The sequence below is a fragment of the Narcine bancroftii genome, chromosome 7 (assembly GCF_036971445.1).
Source record: "Narcine bancroftii isolate sNarBan1 chromosome 7, sNarBan1.hap1, whole genome shotgun sequence".
Taxonomy (NCBI): Eukaryota; Metazoa; Chordata; class Chondrichthyes; order Torpediniformes; family Narcinidae; genus Narcine; species Narcine bancroftii.
The window spans coordinates 76,667,295-76,685,129 of record NC_091475.1 but is presented as its reverse complement, the minus strand read 5'-3'; the positions used below and the strand labels follow the sequence as shown (position 1 = coordinate 76,685,129).

Here is a 17,835-nt window from a genome sequence, read left to right as displayed (position 1 = left end):
AGTCTTCCCTCTAGACTTCTGAAGTATCTGTCCTTGTTCTTTCCTTTTTCTCACCCATACTGACTTTATTCAATGCTATGCGCAGGCACTGATTCATATTCCAGATGTACCCTGGCACACAGCTCTTCCCAACCATCAATCCCTTCGCTGCCATTTAGAATCATGGAAACAGGTCATTCAGCCCAATCCATCCTTGCTAATCAGTGAGCACTCTTCTATATCAACCCCACCTAGTCCATAGCCCTCTTTGACCAAGCAAATGAAATATTCATAAGATGCACTTCAGCTGCTGTTGGACCCAGCTTCATCTACTCTCTCAGTGCATTTGTATGTGATGTATGTCCCCCTCGTATTCTTCTGTATCTCTTCACCATTGTCCTAAACTTGTATCCACCTCTGATTTGGGGAAAAATTTCCTGCAGCCGACCCTACCTGTATCTCTAATAATTTTAGGCACCTCAATCATATCCCCTCTTAATTTCCACTCCCCTAAAGAGAACAGACCCAGCTTCTCCGGTCTCTCCTCATAAGTGACCTGTTCAATCCTGGTGAGTCTCCTCTGCAACCTCTCCAGCACCATCACATCCTTTCTATACCTTGGTGACTAGACTTCATGCAGAGATCCAATTTATGCTATTGTTTATAATAGGGAGTTTATGCTTCACTTCTGCACTGTGCCTCGACTAATGAATCCTCGTATACCAAATGTCTTCCCGACTGTCTCAGGAACCTATGGCCTTGTCTTCCAAAGTTTTCCTGTGCCTCAATACTCTTAGAGGACCATTTATGGTGAAACATGAAAGTCTGCAGACACTGTGATTGTAGTAAAAACACACTGAAATGCTAGAGGAATGCAGACGGTCTTTCAGCATCCAGACTGCTATGGACACCTCATTCAGCTTGTTATTTATTTGCCTTAGGTGGGATTCCAGCTCGTCACTTCTATTTACCTGTCTAATATAGATGCCTGTTGTTTCAATTAACTGGTTATTGGAATGTCAATGACACCAAAGAGTTTATGTCCTCAAATTATTCTCTTTAGGAGAATCTAATGCAAACTTGTCTCTCAGCTGGCATCTGACATCATTCCCATTTTCAATCCCATGCTCATTCATGCCTTAGCACAGGAGCACAAAAATTGATCACCTTTAAATGAAAATGGACTTGCTTCTCAAAATTCGGTGGATTAGGAGCTGAAATACTGCAGATGCTCGGATATGAAAGACCGCAGTTGCATAAAAATTTGCTGCTGAAGTTCCAATAATTAGATTAATTCTTAATTTGTATTTTTCTATCAATTTGTTTTCAGGTGTTTGGAAACTGGACATTTGGCACCTTGGTCTTCACTGTGCTGGTATTTACAGTAACTCTCAAGGTACATTTCTTGATGTGATATCTGAGAATATGTAAAGTTTAAATAGCATTTTTTTTGGAGGGAGCATTGGATGTTCAGATGCTCCATTCCATGTTCACTTTGGCGGTGTTGAAAATCTTATCAGTAGATAAGTAGCTTTCCTTTCATCATGTAATTTCAAACACATCAACTTGAGAAAAGCTGATGGAAATATCTTAGGTCCTGATATTTCTTGTTGCATCATAAGGTACACTCCAAACAAGAAAGTAAAAGATACACAAATACAGACAGAGCACAATTTCATTGAAGATCGTTAGCACAAAACTCAAGTCAGATTTTAAAAAAGAAGAAAAATACTTGTTGTTTTCAGGGGAAATGTCAAAACACAAATAACGGAAGTATTTAACAGATCAGTGAACATCTGTGGAGAGAGTGCTTCAGGTCACGGACACTTTGTTAGAACTGGGAACACGAGAAATGAAGAGCATGGCCAGGCCAGACATTTCTTTGAGCCTGGTCCACCTTTCAGCTCGATCATAGACAATAATTCCTAGTGACTTCAGTTTAAAGTGGAAAGAGAGTGGGGTTGAAAGGAATACTTCTGGTAGAAAGAATCCAGGGTACCAAGTGAATAAGCTATGGATTAAATTATCTGGTTGATGGGTCAATGAGAAGAGTTTGAGAGAAAACACAAAAAAATAGTGGAAGCTTCAAATTGCAGAATGTATGAAATTGAAAGGTTGGTCAAATAGTGAATGGAAAGGTAGGTAGCACAACTGACCCGTCCTGATAAATAGAAAGCAAAATTAAGTTGTAGATTTTGATTGGTTAAATGAATTCTAACACAAATGGGAAGAGTGAGAAGCAGCACAATATGTGGAATAAAGGTATTCAGGAATGAGATCGGAGCTGTACATTTTTGCTGGTGTGCGTATATTTATGTTGTGTGTGTGTATGTATATTTGTGTTGTGTGTGTGTGTATATTTGTGTGTGTATGTACATTTGTGTATATATTTGTGTGTGTATGTGTGTGTATGTATGTGTGTGTATGTGTGTATATGTGTGTATGTGTATACGCACCTGGGCATATATGGGGGGTGCGTGTGCAGGGCTGGGGGTGTGTTGTGGGGGTGGGCGTGCGGGGGGTGGGGTGTTCACATATACCCACACATGCACACACTTGACAGCTCCAATGATTAATGTTGTGGTTCACACAACACTATTACACCACCAGTCATCCAGGTTCAAATGCAGTGCTGTCTGTAAGAAATTTAATTGTTATTTCAGTATCCTCATGGGTTTCCTTCCGATATCAGGTTTCCCCTCACCCTCACCCTCAAAAAAGCATATGAGGTTTGTAGGTTAATCTGTGTATTTGGATATGACTGGCTCATGGGCTGGATGGGCCTGTTACCATGCGTCATCTCTATGTTAAAAATAAATGAGATGCCATGAGATGTTTGTGTGGAAAACCTTGCACCAGACAATCTGCTGGAGGAACGTGGCCCTGCTGTTTCCAAATCCATGCCTGATCAATGCTGAGTTGCCTTTCCAGATTTATTATTTTATTTGAACATAATGTTTTTGTACAAGTTAATACTCCTCTGTAGCTTTTTAGTGGGTGGTTAGGAGTCAGACACATGGATGGGAAATAAAAACTTTTGTCCATGATTATGAAGTGAACAGTAAATGCTTTGCTTTGTTTAACAGCTGGTGTGTTTTATTCTTCACCAGTATGAATTCCATATTCTAACAGTTGGAGACTTAAAATTATCTTACTGACTTTTAAAGCTCGCCCTGGACACACATCACTGGACCTGGATAAACCACTTTGTGATATGGGGCTCACTGGTGTTTTACATCATATTTTCTCTGCTCTGGGGAGGTATTATCTGGTAAGTGTTAAATATGGGCACTCCGTGAACAGTATGATCCCTCTTAACAAAATTATAGAGTTTAAAGCATGTAAACAGGCCTTTTAACTCAGCTTGTCCATAACCCACCAAGTTGTCTAAAGAACTAGTCCCATTTGCTTGTGTTCAGTCCATATCCCTCTAAACCTTTCCTATCCATGTAGCAACTTAGCTGTCATTTAAATGTTACTATTGTACCTTCCCTACCACTTCCTCTGGCAGCTCATTCTCTACGCCCATCACCCTCTGTGGAAAAAGATGTCTCTCGATTCCTTTTCAAATCTTTCCCTTCTCATCTTGGATTCATGCCTTCTGGTATCAGATTCACCTCGCCTGAGAGAAAGGCCACAACTATTTATCTTTTCAATGCCCTTCATGATTTTGTAATCCTTTGTAAGGTTCCCATGCCACACCCAGCCTCTTGGTCTCCAGGGAGGAAGTCCCAACCGATCTCGTCTCTCTCTTATAATTTACATATCTCTCCATATCTCCCCCTGTCTCCCTCAACATTACAGGCAACTTCCATCATTTTTTTTCAAATCTATGTGAACTATTTGATCAGTATTAATATTTAATAGGTTCAAGCAAAATTAATAATTAGATTTTAGTACAGAATTGATGAAGAATTAGAGGCATAAAACTAGCAATCAGTTACCAGTAATAGGGTCTACTGATTACTTTTCACCTTGTGGTCTGGTGTCAGTTGTTTACTTTGTCACTATTTCCAGAATGATGGTTGTTATTTTTCTTTTCTCTAAGGCCTTTCCTGAACTATCAGACAATGTACTATATCTTCATGCAAATGCTCTCAGCAGGTCCAGCCTGGTTAGGGATTATCCTGCTACTGACAGTCAGCCTTCTTCCAGATGTCATGAAGAAAGTCATCTGCAGGCACCTTTGGCCATCGGCAGCGGACAAAGTTCAGGTAACTCTCTATAAACAGGCCTTGGGATTAGTAATTAATTATAAGCATCAGCTCCTTTTTGCGGCAGCTAAATTGGCAGGACTTGGAATGATTCAGCTGAAAGACAGAAGTACAGGTATGTTTGTAGCCAGCAGGTGAATTGAGTGCTCAAAGTAAATGTGGATGAGAGTGCTATCTGTTCTCATCCTAAACATCTGCCCCTGCAGAATTCACAACTCTTCACAAAAAAATTGAGATGCAGAATAAAATTTGTTCTCATGGATTATTTTCAAAAAACTTAATTGTACTTCACATTACGTAAAGTCACATTGTGGGCCAATGCTGGCAATGTCGCCTAATCTCCCCCTACCTGGTTAAGTGTGGGCCACTTATAATATAGTGGCTTTTAGTAATGTGGCAGAGACTCAAGTCAAATTTCCTGTGGTGGAGAGAAAAACTCCAGCTCAGACACTTTCACCCCATTTTTCTTTAAGGGCTATGAAGCTGTTTAAGTGAGAACCGAATGGGATAAACCAAAGCTGTGCCTTATCCCCAGAAAGGAAAGCCTGTTGAATTAATTTGACTATTTTGTCACATGCACCAAGATACAGTGAAAAACTGTTTTGTTTGCAGTGTATCCAGATAAGTCATTGCATACTTGAGTACAATATAAAAGTACAGATGATGATGTTTCTCAGAAAAGCGCAGTTACACAGTGCAATGTCTGAATTGCAATAGTTTATTTTTATATAGCGAAGAGAAGGATGCATGGCCGACTTTCGAGGCCTGTGCCCTTCATCAAAATATGAGCGAAATGTAGGCAGGTGCCTGAATAAAATGGTGGGAGCGGCAGGGGGAGAAGCACCAGCTCAGAAGCAAGAGATAATAGGTGGTGAGAAAGGGAAAGCACACCAGCAAAGGTGGGGGGGGGGTGGTGCTCTGTGAATGGAGAGGAAAGGAGGAGGAGAGCTGGAAGAAAGAAGATAGAGGGATAGAGAAGAGAGGGAGAACGGGGAGTATTCTAGCAGAAACTGGAGAAGTCTATGTAATTGCCATCCGGTGGGAGAGCGCCCAGATGGAATATTAGATATTGTTCCTCCAATTTATGGGTAGCTTTGGTTTGGCTAAGCATGAGGACATGGACATACGTGTCACCATGGGAGTGGACCACAGAATTGAAATGGTTGGCCACCATGAGATACCTGTCATTGATGCGGACAGAGTGAAAATATTCAGCAAAATGATCTCCCAGTCTCTCCAATTAGGGAAGGCCAGATGAGAGCACCAGATGCAGTAGATAACTCCTGAAGATTCACAAGTGAAGTGTTGAAGGATTGTTTAGGGCCCTGAATGGTGGTGAGGGAGGAGGTGTGGTGCAAGCGTGACACTTCCTGCAGTCTCTTGGGATGGTGCCAAGGGGGTGAATGGATGAGGGAGTTGAGGAGGAGAGGGGTAGATGTGTCTGATGGTGGGATTATGTTGTCAGAGCTTTGCCTGTGCAGGCTCTTACAATATTGCTCCATGTTGTGGATTGCTCCATAAAGGCAACAACAAATCAGGCATAGCAGGTACCCATGCAGGTTTCTGCTACTCCTTTGAGTTGCAGAAAGTGGGATGAATCAAAGGAGAAGTCATTAAGAGTGCGTACAGGCTCTGTCAAATGAGAAATTTTCTGGTTCCTCCTCTTACCCAAAATACACAAACCCAATTATACAGGGAGGCCTATTGTTTCTAGACACTCCTGCCTCATTGAACTTGTATCATCTTACCGCAACCCAATATTTTATCTCCTTGTCCAGTCCCTCCCTACCTATATCTGCAATACATCATATACCCTCATTCTCTTCAATAACTTTCAATTCCCTGAATTTGACCACCTCATTTTTGCTGCACCTCCATCCCCCAAATGGAAAGTCTCAAAGCCCTTCATTTCTTTCTTAATAGGCTGGCACAGTTCCCCTCCACCACCACCACCTTCCTCTGCCTGGCAGAATATGTTCTCACCCTCCAAAACCTCCTTTGACTCCTCCCCCTTTCTACAAGTCAGAGTAGCAGCCATCGGTACCCACATGGGTATGCCTGCCTGTTTGTGGGCTTTGTGGAGCGATCCATGCTGCAAGCCTATAGTGGCAAGGCCCCTCAACCACATTGAGACTACATTGGTGCTGCCTCATGCACCTTTGATGAGCTTGTCAACTTTACTCACTTTGCTGCTAGTTTTCACCCCAACCTCGAATTCACTTGGTCCATCTCTGGCGTCATTCTCCCCTTTCTTGATCTCTCTGACTCCATTCTCCCCTTTCTTGTTCTCTCTGACTCCATCTTGGGAGACAAACTTTCTAGACATTTTTTAAAAATCTACCAATTCACACAACTACCTCAACTACACCAACTCACTTAGTGGCCTGTAAGGACTCTATTACTCCATCCCCATAATATTTGCTCCTAATAAGAGCTCTTCCAGTCTTGATCATCCAAGATGTCCTCCTTCAAAAAAAACATGGCTTCCCCTCTACCACCATCAAATCAGCACTTATCCACATCTCCTCCATTTCCCGCACATCTGTCCTGCCCCTAGATGCAACATAAACAGGATTCCTCTTGTGCTCACCTACCAACCCACCAGCCTCCAGATCCCATCAACCTCTGCAATTTCAGTGAGCTGCAACATGTACCCACCTCCATACATATCTTCCCCTCTCCACCTTCTGTTTGGATCGGTCCCTCCCTGACTTGCTCAAGCACTTATCCCGTCCCACCAATTGCCCCTTTGGCACCTTCTCCTGTGACCGCAGGAAGTGCCACACTTGTGCCAACACCTTCTCCCTCACCACCATTTGGACCCTCCGACAATTCTTCCAAGTGAAGCAACACTTCATTTGCGAATCTGCGGGAGTTGACTACTACATCCATTGCTCCTATTGTGGGCTTCCTTACATCGGAGAGACCGGACATAAATTGGAAGATTGCTTGGCTGAACACCTTTGCGCTGTCTGTATCAATGACAGGAATCTCCCAGTGGCCAACCATTTCATTTGTTTCCCCCCCCCCCCCCCCCCACTCCTGCGTTGACATGCCTTTCCATGCATGCACTTGTTCATTTTATTCTTGGATTAAAAACAAGAGGATAACTAGAGGGAATAAACAAGTCAAGGAGAGAATATATTTGTGGAGTAGGATACAAAGGGAGCGCTTTGCATCAGTATTCATCAAAGAGAGAGAGAGACAGAGAAGATAATGACCACTGTGGGGAATACCAATGAGCAAGAGCATCTTGGGAATCTCGGTCCTTTGAAGAGCATTAAAGGAGGAAAGTCCCCAGGTACTGATAGGATGTATTCCAAATTATTGAAAGAGGCAAAAGAGCAGATTGTTGGAGCCTGTCTTTCAAGAAAGGAAATGGGGATAATCCAGGAACCTGTAGGCCATTGAGCCTCACATTAGTGGAAGGGAAAGCACTGGAGAAGATACTTGGCATTGGATTTGCACATATTGAAAGACATGGACAGATTAGGAATGATTAGCATAGCTTAGTTTGGGGCACATCAAATCTTACAATTCAATTTTTTAACGAGGTGATAAAGGTATATGAATGTCGGGCGGTGGATATTATCTGAATGGAATTTAATAAGGCATTTGACAAGGTTCCTCATGGTCGTATAGTTGTGTGGGATCCACGAAGAATTGATGGCTTGCATTGGTAAATAGCTGGCCCAATTAAGATGGAGGGTAGTGGTGGAAGTGCGTTATTCTGCCTGGAGATCTATGATCGGCGGTGTTCCATAGGGATCAGTGTTTTGACCCCAGTTGTTTGTGATTATATATCAATGCCTTGCATGAAAATGTCAGTGGGTGGTGATTACGTCTGCAAATGACAGTGAGATTGGTGGAATTGTGAACAGTGTAAAGGACTATCAAAGGATACAGCCAGATATGAAGATCAGTTAGTTGTGGGTAGAGAAATGACAGAATGAGTTTCATCTGAACAAATGTGAAGTTTTGCACTTTGGAAGGTCAAATGAAAGGGGAAAGAACAGGCTTCTTTAAAGCAGTGATATGCAGAGAGAGTTGCTTGAAAGTGGCACTTGACCCATATCCCTCTGAACCTTTCCTATCCATGTACCTGTCTATTGAGCAAAGCAACTGACCCTGCTTCCACCTCTGGCAGTTCTTTTCACATGGCTACCACCCTCTGTATGAAGAAGGTGCCCTCAGGTCCCTTTTAAATCCTTCCCGTCTCCCCTTAAATGGATGCCATCTTGTTTGAAATTCCCCTATTCTGGGGGGAAAAAAAGACTATTTATTTACCTTGTCTCTGTCTGTCATGATTATATAATTCAGCAACATTATTGTGAAAATTTTCTGCACCTTTCCAACTTAATGATATTATTTTATAAAATATTATTTTGATTTTCAAAGACACGTATAAATTTAAACATACAATACGATCTCTTTCAACTTCAATATGACATACAGAGTCCATTTTTATCCAGCCCCCTTACCCTGACACAACTAAGAATAAAGTCGTACATAAATTGTACATGTACGAAAATCACAAATACCAGTGGGGTCAACGACCCCAACAGAAACCTGGAAAAAATAAACCAAGGTGACCGAATAACCAAAGATAAGGAATAAAAAGAAAAAACTAAAAGAGCACATTGTCTGTGCCACATCCACTTCATTGATCCCAATAGTTTACCTGTTGGTACAGATTGTTTCAGTCCTCTTTTTCCAAAGGGGGTTAGTCAAATCTGCGTACTAATATATTTCAGATAAGGTTGCCATGTTCTAACACGTGTCATATTTCCTCCTTAAATTGTATGTGATTTCCTCCAAAGGAATGCAACTCTGTGTTTCCATATTCTACCGTGTAATATTTAGTTGGGAGTCAGACTTCCATGTGACCACTAATCATTTCCTGGCTATCGCCAAGGTGACCTTCACAAACTGAATTTAGTACTTGGACAGTTTTAAAAGCGCATGTCCATAATGTTTTCCGGAAGGTACAACTCCGGATCCTGTGGAAATCCACCTTTGTAATTTTTTTTTTCAGCATGTCCCCCAGGTTCTCCCAGAAGGATCTCAACTTTGTACACAGCCAGGTTCAATGGATAAAGGTTCCAATCTTAACACCACACCTAAAGCATTAATGATATAATTCTTAGAGCTGGGTGACCCAAGCAGTGTGCAAATGTGGTCTCACCAAGGTTATGCACAGTGGAATCATAACCTCCCTGCTCATGTATTCAGTACCCTGACTGATGAAGACAAACATGCCAAACATCAACACTTTCATGGAACTACACAGCTGTACCCACCCCACCCCCCCAAGCCTCTTTGTTCTACAACACTCAAGGGCCCTGCCATTTACTGTGCAATATCATGCACTTCTCCAAGTTAAATTCCATCTGCCATTCCTTTTTCCTGATTCCCAGTTCATCCTAGATCCTGTAGTAATCTTAAATAATCTACTTCACTACCCATTATAGTTTTGGTTCCATCCTCCAACTTGCTCACCTTGCTAAGTGTATTGCCATTTAAGTTGTTCACAGTTGTATAGGTAACAAACAACTGTGGATCCAACATCAATCCCTGCAGCAGATCACTGGTTACAGACCTCCAGTCTGAATAACAACCCTCCACAACCACCCTCTGTCTCCTGCCATCAAGTCAATTCTGTATCCATTTGTCCAGCTCACTCTAGATCCTGCACGATCAGATCTTCCAGACCAGCCTACCATGTGGAACCTTGTTGAGGCCTTGCTAAGGTCAACACAGACAGCATCTACCACTTTGTCCTTATCATCTTGGTCACCCCTCAAACTCTAAGTTCATAAGACGTGATATTCATTGCACAAATCCATGCTGATCAATCTATGCCTTTCCAAATGTAAGTAAATGTGAGTATCTTACTCACAACTGATGTTAAGCTCACAGGCCTGTCATTCCCTGCCTTATGCATACTTCTGGAACTATACCAACACGTGTTTTTCATCGAGTGATCATTTTGTTTTAAGAATGAATGTCTGCCTGACATGATTTTCAAAAGGAATGAATAAAATTAGCAAAAATTCATCCTGGGAATTATTAGAAATTTGACACAATTTTGTGCACAGCTTTCTGCATTGATTATTGATAGGTCTGTGTATATCAAATACTGTGTTCATAACCTTGCATAGAGACATACACTGTTTTCAGCATGCCTTGACTACAAGTTATTGTGATTTACAGAGATTTGTGTATATTTTCTCTAGAAAGGTTTTCAGTGTTTTATGTGGTGTATTCCAAATGTTTTGTTCAGCTTTCTTTACCTCGTCTTTAACCAGGTTTATCACTTGTCTTTCCTTCTGTTCTTTCTCCTTTTGTGACTGCTGAACTCTTGCTGTTTGTCAATGAATATTGGGGTTTTCCTATCCTCCTTTCATCTGGAAAATCGCAGACAAAGCGAAAGTACCTTACTGCTGAACAGTCTACCGTCTTTATGCTTTCCCAGACTTCCAGTAGTCTAAGCTTCTAAAGGAGAAAGGAGACTCTTCTGATCAAGGTGTGCAAGAGATGGCTTTTCAATGGTAACTTCAATCAGTGCATGTCTAAAAGCATAATCAATAATTCAGAAGAAGCTTTAAAAGTGGGTGGAGCCAATGTTTTAAGTTATAGCTAGTTATTAATTCCAAATGTGTTGATTCCATAATATTCCCTCTGAGCTGTGAGAATGAGGATGTGAATATAAAGTTGCTGTAAAACATTCATGCTTGAGGTATTCCCAATCAAAGAAAACAATATTTCAAGGAAACTAATCCGGATACTGATTTCAAATAGTGCAATAAAAATGTGGGAAATAGTGTTTACTCATGAAACAACACATGCACATCATATTCCGCAAAACCAGCTTTAAGTTGAATGGCATGAACTTCTAAATTCAGGTAACCCCATCACCATCAAATTCTACTGTTTCCATCGCTTTATGTACACCTACTTAACTTTTCTTTACGCCCCCTCCACCTATCCCTACGCCTACTGTCCTCTTATATCCACTGGGCCCCACTCCCAGCTTCTTTTCCCCCTTTTCCTATGTAATTTCACCTTTCTACCTTAATAAAGAGACCGGGCCCAAAACATTGACTGACTATTTCTACCCATGGATGCTGTCTGACCTGGTGAGTTCCTCTGGCAATCCTTTTCCTGCTCAAGATTCTGGCATCTTCAGCTTTTGTGCTCCTACACTAATGAAATGAATGTTTGATCTATGTTAGAATGATGACTGCAATGAAATTCCTCTATATGCTTTGTTGGGATATTTATATTTTGAACTAATCATCATTTAAATGTTGGTGACTCATTTGTTGCCTGTTCCTAGTGCATTAAATAGGGGTAGGCCAAGTCTTTGAACCATTGTCATCTTGAGTTGACTGTACTCCCACAAGAAATATTTCAGGATCCAGAAGATCAAAAATGAAGCAGGAAAGAGAATGGAAGTGGTTTCTGAGAAAAACTGAGAATTAGCAACGTAATTATTGCAGGTTCCTCGACTGGCCTTTTGAGGATTACATTCGAACCCAGCATCTGCAGACATTCTTATTTAAACCTCACTTTTTTTCCTTACCTTAAAACTAGCCTTCATATTTGGAGGAATGTGAAGAAACCTCAATGAAATTTTTGAAATGTTTGCAAGGTTCAATAAGCTATTTGCATCTGTGATGTTTCTTCTTAGGAATGTAGAAACAGGCTAACAATCTCAATAAGGGGGTAAGCAATTTGCAACTAAGATGAGGAGACATTTCTCAAGAGTGGGGAATCTTTGGAATTCATTGCCAAGGAGGTGGAAGCTCCAATATTTAATTAATATAAACATGGATCATTAGAACAGAAAAGAAACAGGCCCTCAGCCCACAATATCAGTGGCCATCAGGATGGCAAATGTAAGTAATCCTATCTGCCTGAACGTGATCCATATCCCTTCCTTCCCTCCATGTTCATGTGCCTCTCGAAATGCCAGCATTCATCCAACCACCTATTTTCCCTCCACCCCCAACCACACCTTCCCACATTCACTAGCACCTTCGGGCACCTCCCATTCTGTGTTTTTATAAATAACCTTGCCTCTCTAATCTGATATCTGCTATATGTTGCCTTATCTACATGTGGACATTTTCATGGAGATAGGAATCTGGAACCCCAGATCATCTGTACATCAATGCTTTTAAGAGTCCTGCCATTAACTGTATAATTTCCCCTTGCATTTGATATCCCAAAGCACAACACCTCAAGTCTGGATTCAACTTCATCTGCCCCTTCTCTGCTCATATCTGTGGCTGATATATATCTTGTTGTTCTTCTCTTCGATGGTCCTCTATACTGTCCAAAATTCCACCAACTTTGTCATTTGTAAATGTGCTCAGCACCCACTTACTTTATATTCATTCATCTCTCTCGCACCCTCATCCTCAGCCTTTCTCTGAGAACAATCACAAACAATAGGGGTCCCAACATTGCTCCCTGCAGAACACCGCTTGTCACAGGTCTCCAACCAAAATAACACCCTTCCAGCTATATCCTCTGTCTTCTATGACCCATCAAATTTTGTATCCAAACTATTGAATCACCGTGCATCTATACTTCCTGGATCAGCCAGCCATGGGAGCATTTTCAAATGCCTTACTGAATTTGATTAGACAACATCCATTGTCCTACCTGGATCAACCACCTTTGTCACATCCTCCAAAAGCTCCATTACATTGTTAAAACCTGCCTCTCAAAGCCATGATGACTGTCCCCAATATGCTTGTGCCATTCTACAGTTAAACAGGGATGCCTTCAGATGCGCTGTAATAGTATGGCGCTAACTGTGCTTCACATAGCATCATCCCACATTATGCCGCCAAGAGTGTGATTAATTTCTCATGGAAAAGCAACTGAAAATGCTTGATATGACCAACAATACACGTGTGACGCTTTTTGCAAAGCTGACTGCCAAAGTATGCTTCTGGGATCTCAAAATGTAGATGTAGATTCAGTTTGGCTGATTTCCCAGGCTAAAAGATGGGGAGAGCCATAAGGTTCTGCTGCCCCATTGGACTCCGCATGGAGTCATCTGCAGATCTCTGAATCAGGCAGCAGCCTGGTGGGAGATGCTGCTGGCAGCTTCATTGTACATCAGGGTCCTGCTTTGGCTAGTGGACAAGTATAGTCGAAATGTTAGCATCTACAGAATCTTTTCCCTATTAAGGGAGATATGCATGCTCTGTCAAGTGAATACAAATATTCCCATTAGCCTCTATTTAACAAAAGTAGCAAGATTGCTTCTGTGAGCTGCTCAAAGAAAGGCATTCAGGATGCTAGTGAGAGTTTCCACTGAAGCACATCAAAGCTCTGTGTAAGGAGTGCATCACCTCATAAAATACCCACCATATCGGACATCACCTTCTCCATCTGTTCATGATGAGTGTGATTCCTGCACTGGTTTCATCAGAATTCACAAATTCTGTGTCTGAGAAGATTATTACTCAATCATTATTCCAATTTTATATAATTATTACCACGCTTCTGGTTGCAGGAGCAGAGTCATTGCAAATTTGTTCCCAGACCATCCATTTTCCAAATATAATGGCAATGTCATTTGCTGTAAAGCATTCTGGGATATTTTGTTCATATGAGGCAGGTTCTCTAAGAAAGTGTGTGGGTTTTTTTTTTAACTCTGAGTGTCCAGATTAAGGATGGACAAATAATGCAGCATTTAGGCATATGTATAATGTGGGGCAGAAAGGCACAAGAAATCATTCAGATTTGATGGCATTTAGTTGTTATTGCAGATCATATGAAATCATCATCTAAGCCATGCAAGATTATTGCAACTTAAACAAAATTCCATTAATTCCATTATTCCATTCTCGAGTACAATGAAAATAAGTGCCTTTTCAACAAGTTTCCAGCAGTGGTTTTGAACACGTACAGTTTCTGTGCTGTATTCCTATTTATGCTAACTGGACTGATTTGAACGGCACATTCCACCTCTGGCATTCAAATGTTCCATACATTTTGTGTTTATTTGTTTATCTGATTGAGATTGTAAAAGGCATTGTTCTGGGGAAGTTTTTCCCTTATTTTATACATATTCTGATGTTGAAAGGAGTTTTCCCTCCTCATTGCAGGAAATGCTCAGAGATAAAGCTGGCAATGTTACAATAGGCTCTGAAACCAACGTGCAGACACTTCTTTGGAGCACGAGAACAACTGCTGAGACGTAATGTAAAATGTTAGGTAATAGCCACACATTTTCAGTTACTTCTCATTTTCCAATCTGCATATTTTCCTGTTTATTGCCTCTGTAAGAAGAAACACAGTCAAATTCCAAATTTGTAAAAATGCCAAAGACCCAAAATCTATCCTACAGAATTCATTGAAAGCAAAGAAAATAAGCCTGAATCCAGGTAAAAAGGATATGGGTCCTGAATTGATATGGGATTTTCTGTGATTTAATGACATAGTCTGCATCTTTCACACACCAGGTACGAGGTATTCATTGACCAAAGGAGGTTAGTGGTGAGATGCCTGCAGATTTCACTACATTAAGTGCATTTCATGAGAACATAAGAAACAGGAGCAGGAGTCAGCCATCAGGCCCGTCAAGCCTGCTCTGCCATTCAATGAGATCATGGCTGATCTGATGATAGGCTCATCTTCACCTACCTGTTTTTTCCCCATATCCCTTAATTCCCCAACTTTGTAAAAATCTATCAAACCTCATCTTAAGTATATTCATTGAGGTCACCTCCACTGCTTCAATGGTCAGTGAATTCCATAGATTCACCACCTTCTGGGAAAAGTAGTTCCTCCTCATCTTCATCCCTGGATCTTGAGGCTATGTCCTCTAGTTCTAGTCTTCCCCCATCAATGGGAACAATTTACCTATCACTTATCTATGCCTTTCATAATTTTATGTTTCTATAATATCCCCTCTCATTCTTCTAAATTCAAGCAAGTACTGTCTCAGACGACTTGATATATCCTCATAGACTAACCCCCCCCCCCCCCCCCCCGCTATCTCTGGAATAACCTGGTGAACCTCCTCTGGATCATCTCCAAAGCCAGTTCATCCTTCCTCAAATAAGGAGATCAGATGTGGCCTCAACAGTACCTTGTACAGTTGTAGCATAATTTCCCTGCTCCTAATTTCCATCCCTCTAGCAATGAAAGCCAGCAATCCATTTGCCTCCTTGGTAGCCTGCAAACTGACATTTTGCAATTCATGCACAAGCACTCCCAGGTCCTTCTGCTTGGTGGCACGCTGCAATCACTTGCCATGATAAATAATAATCTGCTCTTCCATTTTTCCTTCCAAAGTGGATTACCAACATTGTACTCCATCTGCTAGACCCTTTCCCACTCACTTAACCTACCTTTTTCTCCCTGTTGGTATCCTCTACATAATTTGCTTTTCCACTCAATTTAGTGTCATCAGCCAACTTACATACACTACACTCTGTCCACTCTTGCAGATCATTAATGTACATCATGAACGTTTATGGGCCCAGCACCAACCCACGCAGCACCCCGTTCACACTGATTGCCAACCATAAACACACCCCTCTGTTTCAACTCTTTCTTTCTATTGGTTAACCAATCCTCTATCCATGTTGATACATCACCCCCAACTCTATGCATCATTATCTTGTGTACAAGTCTTTTGTACAGCACCTTACTGAATGCCTTCTAGAAATCCAAGTAAACAGCATCCATCTGCTCCCCTATATCTACTGCACTCATTCTATCCTCAGAAGACTCCAGTAAGTTCACCAAATTAGGACCTGCCTTTGCTGAATCCAAGCCATGTCTGTCTGATGGATCCATTTGGCTTCAGATGCCTTGCTATTTCTTCTTTAATGACAGCTTCAAGCATTTCACAACTTTGAATGAAATTTCATAAAAACACAAGGACTAAATTATAAACAGCCAATCCTAGTCCTTGTGCTTGATCCATTTTTGAATAATTCTTTTTCCTCAATAATGACTGGGACATTCTTAGTGCCAGAGGCTTAGATGAGGCAGAATATGTCAGATGTGTCCAGGAGGGTTTCTTGAAGTAGCATGTAGACAGCCCAACCCGGGAAGGGGGTATGATAGACTTTGTATTGGGAAATGGCCAGTTAATTAGAGTTGCAGTGGGAGAGCACTTAGGGAGTATGATTACTCTTGCTCGAGTTTTAAGATCGTTATGGACAAGGATAAGCTTGGGCCTTGTAGAAAAGTACTGACCTGGCAGAGGGTGGACTATGACATGATTAGACAGGAGCTGCTGAAGTGCACTGAGAGCAAATCCACAACTAATGTGTGGGAATTATTCCGTGACCAATTAATCCGAGCCCAGGGCCAACACTTTCCAGTGTGAAGGAAGGCAAGGTGAGTAAACCTTGGATGATGAGAGGCCGAGAACTTCGCCAAAATGAAAAAGGAGGCATATGTAAGTTTCAAGAAGCTACAATCAGCAGGGCTCTGGAGGAATGTAAAGATTGCAGAAAGAGCTCAAGCAGGGTATAAGGAAGGCCAAAAAAGTTGAACCGCAGTCAATAACTCACAAGACAGGAGTTATGCGAATGACATAGGCTTTTATTAGCAAGGACATGGCAGTGTTAGCCATCTACGAGGCTAGTCCCAATCTGAGCTGAGAGCAATGGACAGGAACAAGTGCAAGCAAGGGGGCTACTTCCCCCTAGTCAGCCTATAGCACCGGTCCTCCATACCAGCTGGCAGGGAGCTACTACGTACATGCATGCAATTCCAGGGATCACCATAAAGGTCATGAAATAGTCTTGGCAACCAGGATTAAAGGGAATCCCAAGGCATTTTATACTTTTAAAATCAAGAGGATAACAAGTGAGAGAATAAGACGACTTGAGGACAAACAGGAAGTTTATTCATGGTCTCAGGAAGTTGATAAGGGACTAAATTAGTATTGCATCTGTATTTACCAAGGAGAAAAATGGGGAGGATAGAGAGCATAGTGTGGCGAATGTTCGTGTTGGGGCATTTTCAGATTTAAAAAGAAAAGTTGATGCTGAGTCTTTTAAGAACAGAAAGGTGGATAAGAGTCATGGGTGTGTTGAGATGCATCCCAGGTTATTGAAAGAGGGAAGTGAAGAGATTGCTGGAGCCTCGACAAAGGTATTTGCATCTTCGCTGGTAACATAGGACTTGAGAATGGCTGATGTTATACCTTTGTTCAATAAGAGTAAAATGGATGATCCACAAAATTGTAGGCTGGTGAAACCCTCACATCAGTGATAATGAAATTTTTGGAGAGAATACTTAGGGATAGAATTTATGCACATTTGGGAAGATGTGATCAGGTTAGAGACAGTCAACATGGTTTTGTGAAGGGTAGGTCATGTCTTACCAATATGATGGAGTTTTGGAGCAGGTGATAAAGGCCATTGATTAGGGTAGGCAGTGTATGTTGTCTACATGGACCTTAGAAAGACATTTGACAAGATTCCTTATGGTGGGCTGACCCAGAAGGTTGTTGTCCAGCTTAAATAGAATGAGTTTTGATGGGAAATTGGACAAAAGTGGGTGTGTCCCAGCTGTACCTGAGTTCTTGTTCTAAACATTCTCTGCTACCACTCTCTCACTGCTCCATGTCCGACACTTCAACTTGCTCTGACCT

The 17,835-nt window shown here is 41.5% G+C and overlaps 1 protein-coding gene across 11 annotated transcripts in view; it reads left to right on the top strand.

The window, feature by feature from the left end:
• The window catches only part of atp11a (ATPase phospholipid transporting 11A), a 213,865-nt gene that overhangs the window by 174,692 nt on the left and 21,338 nt on the right, over nucleotides 1-17,835 (top strand). For 6 of the 11 annotated variants that reach the window (XM_069890379.1, XM_069890390.1, XM_069890380.1 and 3 more), the window contains 3 exons: nucleotides 1,310-1,375; nucleotides 3,147-3,250; nucleotides 4,028-4,193. In XM_069890379.1, the coding sequence (XP_069746480.1) occupies nucleotides 1,310-1,375; nucleotides 3,147-3,250; nucleotides 4,028-4,193 (336 nt within the window). Of the gene's footprint in view, nucleotides 1-1,309; nucleotides 1,376-3,146; nucleotides 3,251-4,027; nucleotides 4,194-14,323; nucleotides 14,433-17,835 lie in introns of those variants that run through there. The other 5 variants (XM_069890381.1, XM_069890389.1, XM_069890383.1 and 2 more) reach the window with 3 other exon arrangements.